Here is a 6,000-nt window from a genome sequence, read left to right as displayed (position 1 = left end):
CTGGTCTTGCCTCAGTAGTGGAGAAAAATTAGCTCCAGACTGAGCACTCTTTGGGTCCCAGGTAAGTGATAAAAGCAAGATTCAGGGCTTCCCTGGTGGCGCAATGGTTAAGAATCCGCCTGCCAATACAGGGGGCACAGGTTCGAGCCCTGGTCCGGGAAGTTCCCACATGCCGCAGAGCAGCTAAGCCCGTGCGCCACAACTACTAAGCCTGCGTGCCTAGAGCCCATGCTCCTCAACAAGAAAAGCCACCGCAGTGAGAAGCCCGTGCACCGCAACGAAGAGTAGCCCCCGCTCGCCACAACCAGAGAAAGCCCGCGCGCAGCAACGAAGACCCAATGCAGCCAAAAAAAAAAAAAAGCAAGATTCAAAAGAATCAAATGGTTTCCAAATAACCACATCCAATATAAAGCTCAAGAATATTTTTTAGAACTACTAAAATACAAAAGAAGGAGGAGGAAAAGGGAGGTGGAAGGCAACAAGGCCGACTTCACAACATCTGACATCCAGTCAACGATAACAGGCTGGCAAAAAAATCCTGTTTCACCCTTTTTGAGAGGTGTTGTTATGGGTTCAATTGTCTCCCAAAAAGATATGTTGAAGTCCCAACCCCCAGAGATGAGAATCATAAATCAAAGTTGGTCATTAATTAGCTGTGAATCTTGAGTAAGTCACGCTCTTTTTCACGCCTCAGATAAGAACTGCAAATATTTCTCTGTGTGCTCTTGTGCATTTTCCCCATGCAGAGTTCTCAGAGGGGTCTATGAACCCCAGAAGTTGAGAACCTCTGTAGTAGATGATCTTTAATGTTTATTCCTTCAACAAATATTTATTGAGGGCCTACTGTGTGCTTTAGGGATCCAATGATGACCAAAACAGAGACAAGATCCCTAAGATCTCATGGAGATTATATTATATACCCATGGAGGGAAACATGCAACCAACATGGAGACAAACACTTCCATAGAATGGTAAGTTGTATGAAGGAGATAAAGCAGGTGAAATGTGACTGGGAGGAGGCATGACCCGTTGGGTGTTCAGGAACAGTTTTTTTTTAGAGATGTTGTTACAGGTTGAATTTTGTCCCACAGAAAGATATGTTGAAGTTCTAATACTCACTCCCTCAGAATGTGACCTTATTTGGAACTAGGTTTTTGCAGATGTAATTAGTTAAACTGAGATGAGTTCATGTTGGAGTAGGGTGGGCCCTTAATCCAAGGAGACTGGTGTCCTTATAAGAGGAGAGGACAAACAGAGACAAGCACGTAGGGAAAGAGGCCATGTAAAACAGAGGCAGAAATTGGAGGGGTGAAGCTGCAAGCCAAAGAATGCTGAGGGTTGACCACCACCACCATAAGCTATGAAGAAGCAAGAGAAGATTCTACTCAGAGTCTCAGAGGGAGTATGATCTTGCTGACTCCTTGATTTCTCACTTCTAGCCTCCAGAACTGTGAGAGAATACATTTCTGTTGTTCAAGCCACCCAGTTTGTGGTACTTAACCCAGTTTGTAATTCGGGCAGCCCTAGGAAACTAATACAGGTGTCATTTGAACTAAGGCTAGAATGATGAGAAAAAGGCAACCATATGAAGATTTAGAGGGAAGAATATTCCATGCAAGGGTAGGAAGAAAAAACCAACAAAAACCGTGGCTGGAGAGTACTTATCGAGAGGGATGAGATAGGAGATGTGACTCGAAAACTAGGCAGGGATAGATCTTGCAGGACCACGCCCGGGAGGTGACGGAATTTGGATTCAATTAGCATTGAGGTGGTTATGTCATTTGAGCGACAGAAACAGCTGTCAAGAGAGTCACCTAGAGTCTTAGAGGGCAGGATCTAGGATGTATTGGTTGAAGTAAATAATGACAATGTGAGATGACAGGGCCCTCTCTCCAGGCCGTCGTTGGCTTTGGCTCAGTTAAGGCAATGCTCCCTCCCCGCAATCTCCCTTCTACCTCCGGATCCCAGACACCCCCAATACACACAATTTAAGTAAAATAAGCTCTACAAATGCGGTTTGCGGACAAGTTCCCCACCCAAACTAGGCGAGAGAGATTCTGGAGGCGCAGAAGCATTCCCAAGGGGGGGCAGCCGTAGACCCTACCAAGTTCTGGAAAGCTACAGCAACCCCCCGGCAGGCCCCCGACGCGCGGGGGCGGAGCCGGGGCGGAGCGTACGCATGCGCAGGGCCTGACTCCCGGCGAGGGGTGGGGCGGGCACCAGGTCCGTGGCTGTGACGTCAGGTGCGCGCGTGGCTCCCGCTGCGCAGGAACAGCTGGTGCCTCGGAAGGCGGCCGGCGAGCGGACAGGCGTGGGGTGCTGGTGGCCGGCCGCGCCACGCTGCAGGAGCAACCGCCTCCGCCTCGCACCACTGCACCATGGCCGGCCAGCTGGAGCGTTGCGAGCGCGAGTGGCACGAGCTGGAGGGAGAATTTCAGGAACTGCAGGTAGGACCGGGCCACCTAGTCCTGAAACTCTGCTACCTGATGTGCAGGGTATTCCGCTTCCTGCTTGCCCAGCCCGGGCGGTGGGAACCATTAGGGCCCAGAGGTTGCCCCTGGCTAGGCCCTGGGGGCTGGTGGTCCGCGTGAGCCAGCCCCCTCCCATCTCCCAGTATTTCAGTTCTTCATCCCCTTTGGGCGCCGAGTCGAAGCTCCCCATTTCCCCCGCCCTCGCGCCGGCTCTTTGCTCCGCGCACCTCCTTCGCTGCAGAAAGTTGGTCTATGGCCTCTGAGGGGAAGTTCCAGGCGTGTCCATGTGGGGGAGGCCGGAGGGGACAGGTATGTTTGGGGACTCAAAGAGAAAGCCCAGCGCCCACCTCCTCAGGGGTCTCCCCTGACCCCACCGCCGCCCTCCAGCTTTCGGCAGCTCCACTCGTCCTTTACTCTGGCGGGCCAGCCCTCTCCTCTGCAGCTCCATTTTGAGAGGTGTGCTTGGGAGCCATTCACCTTGAACCTGTAGACTTTGCTTAGGGGTTAGAGACCCCTATTCTCAGTCTTTGGGGCTCCTGTGTCTGTGCCCGCCTCTCCGACGCTGCTGCAGGCCGAGTTTGGCGTTGTGGATGACATCTGTCACTTGTGACAGCTGGGCTGCCTCCTTTAGTGATAGAGGCTGCTCCCAGCTCTCACCCATTTGGCCCAGAGCCTTACACTGGGTGGGGTGAGGGCGGGTGTAAGAGGCCCCTTGAGAGAATGGCATTGCCGCTGCGCGGGCCTGGCAGGAGAAGTTGTTTCCGATAGGAGGTTCGCAGAGGCCTCAGCTATCTACCTTGGTGACTAAAGACGCCTCAGGAAACCTTAGGGTTGGCCAAGAGGGATGCCTGGACCATTTTTGGAGATGAGGCTGTTCCCTCCGCAGCTACCGGATTGTGTCTCTTTTCTCCAGAGTTGGGCTCTGTTTGCCTTAAATCACATGGAACACCCCAGCCCGCTCCTTCCTGTCCTCAGCTGGAGCAGTGACATTTTCTCTGTCCATGTAGCTCTTGTCTGCAGTTTGGTTGGCCTCTTACTGTGTCCAGAGGAGGGGAGGGGAGATTGGCAAGGGTGTCTGTGATGGGTCTTTCTAGATATGATGTCGTAGGTCCAGGTGAATAGAGAGAGGGTTGCTGGAGAGACTGAGCAGGAAGGCAGGTGCTTTTTCAGGCATGAGCACAGAGTAAGGTACCAGAACCAGAAGGGTACTTTTTCTTGGCCTGTCCAGCATGTGTGGGTTCGTGCCCTTTCCTTCAGGCCCAGGGCTTAGGGCCCACTCAGTTCCCAGGGGACCCTTCAGGCTCCACTGCCATCGAGAAGACTCAGCTATTTCTTAATGCTTTGTCCTGCTAGGCTCTCAGGTCATGTGCAGCTGTGGAGCCATGGAGGGTATTAGGGTGGGAAGTGCTTCAGAGCTATGCAATTAATGCACTTAACACCAATTAGATAAAGGAGACTTTTGACTTGTTGTTATGTTCTTACTTGGTGTCTCTGGGACTCAGGTGTGTGAGGGACAGAGAGGAATTGGGAATTAACCCTGGATTTTGTCCCCTGGTGCACAGCAAGGGCTGTAGAAGGACTGACCAGGTGGAAACCGTGATGTCCCCTGCTCACGTCTTCGGCAGTGGGGGAACTGGACTGGACTAGGTCTGACTTCTCACCCTTCCCCCCAACCCCCATAATAAATGTAAGAGCTCTGAACTCCTGAGATGAAAGTCTCTGGAAATACGCATATAATAAGTAGGGTATATATTGTCATTATGTTTGTGTTGGGTGGACTTTCAGATATGAGACATTTGTTGGGGAACAGGGAGGTCACAACAGGTAGGGAGGTGGGCAAGGTTAACAATAGGAAGGCTCTTTTTTTTTCACCAGAAAATCCCGGCCTGTCTTAATTTGCCTATATCTGCCTCAGAATCTGGGATTTGTGGGTTTCATGTTCATATCTCTCTGATTCTGTCTTTCTTGGGATGATGTATAATATCTTTGTGTTTTACCTCTTCTTCCCTTTTTCCAGTGAAGGGAGGAAAGAGGGAATCTAATTTCAGATCCTAGAGGATTTGAAAGGTCTTTGGAATTCCTCCCCATCCCTAAAAAAGTCATAATCTCTGGGACTTTCTAGAGGAAAGGATCTGTTTTCTTTTGCCTGTGATTTGCATCTGCCAGGGCCTCTCTGGACTCGGGGGCAAGGTCGAGTCACCATGAGGACTTTGGTTTTGCCTGGTTGCGGTTTCGGCCATGCCGGTGAATTGAGCATTAGTCTGAGACCAGTGCGTGTTTGGCCCTGTGGCCTGTGGTGTGACCACAGAAGGTCACTTACAGATGTGGTGGCAGGTGATTTAATGTGCATTTCCTGTCTTGTATCTCTGGAAACCTCGTGCCTCTCCACCCAGGAAGGAGGTGGCCCGAAGAAGCCTCTCCCTAACCCTGACCTCACAGAAATGCAGGGTAGGCCATTGTAAGATTTTTGGCTTTTGTTACCAATGAAACGGGCATCCCTCTGGCTGCTGTGTATAGAATAGACCTGAGGAGGACAGGGTGGAAGTAGGAAGATAAGTATTATTTTATTAAAACCCTTGAAAAAAAAAAACCCTGTGAAATAGATCCTGTTATACCCATCTTGCAGAGTGAAAAATGTACCCCAAATCACACGGCTTATGAGTACTGGATTCAGGATTCAAACCCAGGCATTGAACATCAGAGTCTATACTCTTTTTTTTTTTTAATTTTTATTAGAGTACAGCTGATTTACAGTGTTGTGTTAGTTTCAGATGTACAGCAAAGTGAATCAGTTATACATATACGTATATCCACTCTTTTTTTTTTTTTTTTTAGATTCCTCTCCCATATAGGCTGTTACAGAGTATTGAGTAGAGTTCCCTGTGCTATACAGCAGGTTCTTATTAGTTATCTGTTTTATATATAGTAGTGTGTATATGTCAGTCCCAATCTCCCAACTTATCCCTCCCCCCACATCCCCTGGTAACCATAAGTTTGTTTTCTATATCCATGACAGGGCCTGTATACTCTTAACTACTACCCAAGGCAGGTCTGTGCCCCGGGTACTCTTTTGTTTCTGTCCCATCTTGCATTGCCTTCTGGGCCTCTTTCCCTAGAAGTGGGTTCTGTGGAAAGAACTCCAGACAGGGAGTCAGGATTTCTAGGTTCAGGCCTGAACTCTGCCACTGCCTAGCATCTGACCTTTAGCAAGCCGCCTCTCTGAGCTTTTCTTTATCTAGAAAACAAAGGCTGACAATAATAGCAGCAACGATAAGAGCTGACTGTATGATACATGGATTATTCCATTTAATCTAAACGACAGCCTGGCTTTACAGATGAGAGTGAGGCTAAGAGATGTTAAGTAACTTGAAACTCGAGGAGCCAGAATTTGAACCCAGGCCTGCTGTATCCATCAGATACTTTTTGGGTTCCTAACACAGTGGGCTCCAACAGTATCCTGAGACCCTTGGCTCTCGAAGGAAGCTTTTGGACTTGTGGGGACTCATTTCATTTGTATGGTGCTTTAACA

The 6,000-nt window shown here is 49.5% G+C and overlaps 1 protein-coding gene across 1 annotated transcript in view; it reads left to right on the top strand.

Annotated features, from left to right (window-relative positions):
* The first annotated feature begins 2,363 nt into the window (after positions 1-2,363).
* Positions 2,364-6,000, top strand: part of TMEM120B (transmembrane protein 120B) — a 46,699-nt gene continuing 43,062 nt past the window's right edge. Inside the window, 1 exon segment of the mRNA XM_082668349.1 lies at positions 2,364-2,447. Within this exon segment, the coding sequence (XP_082524475.1) occupies positions 2,379-2,447 (69 nt within the window). The 5' untranslated portion in view covers positions 2,364-2,378.

Source organism: Grampus griseus (assembly GCF_964374135.1).
Source record: "Grampus griseus genome assembly, chromosome: 12".
In the NCBI taxonomy this organism is placed as follows: Eukaryota; Metazoa; Chordata; class Mammalia; order Artiodactyla; family Delphinidae; genus Grampus; species Grampus griseus.
This window is presented reverse-complemented; position numbering and strand designations above follow the sequence as displayed.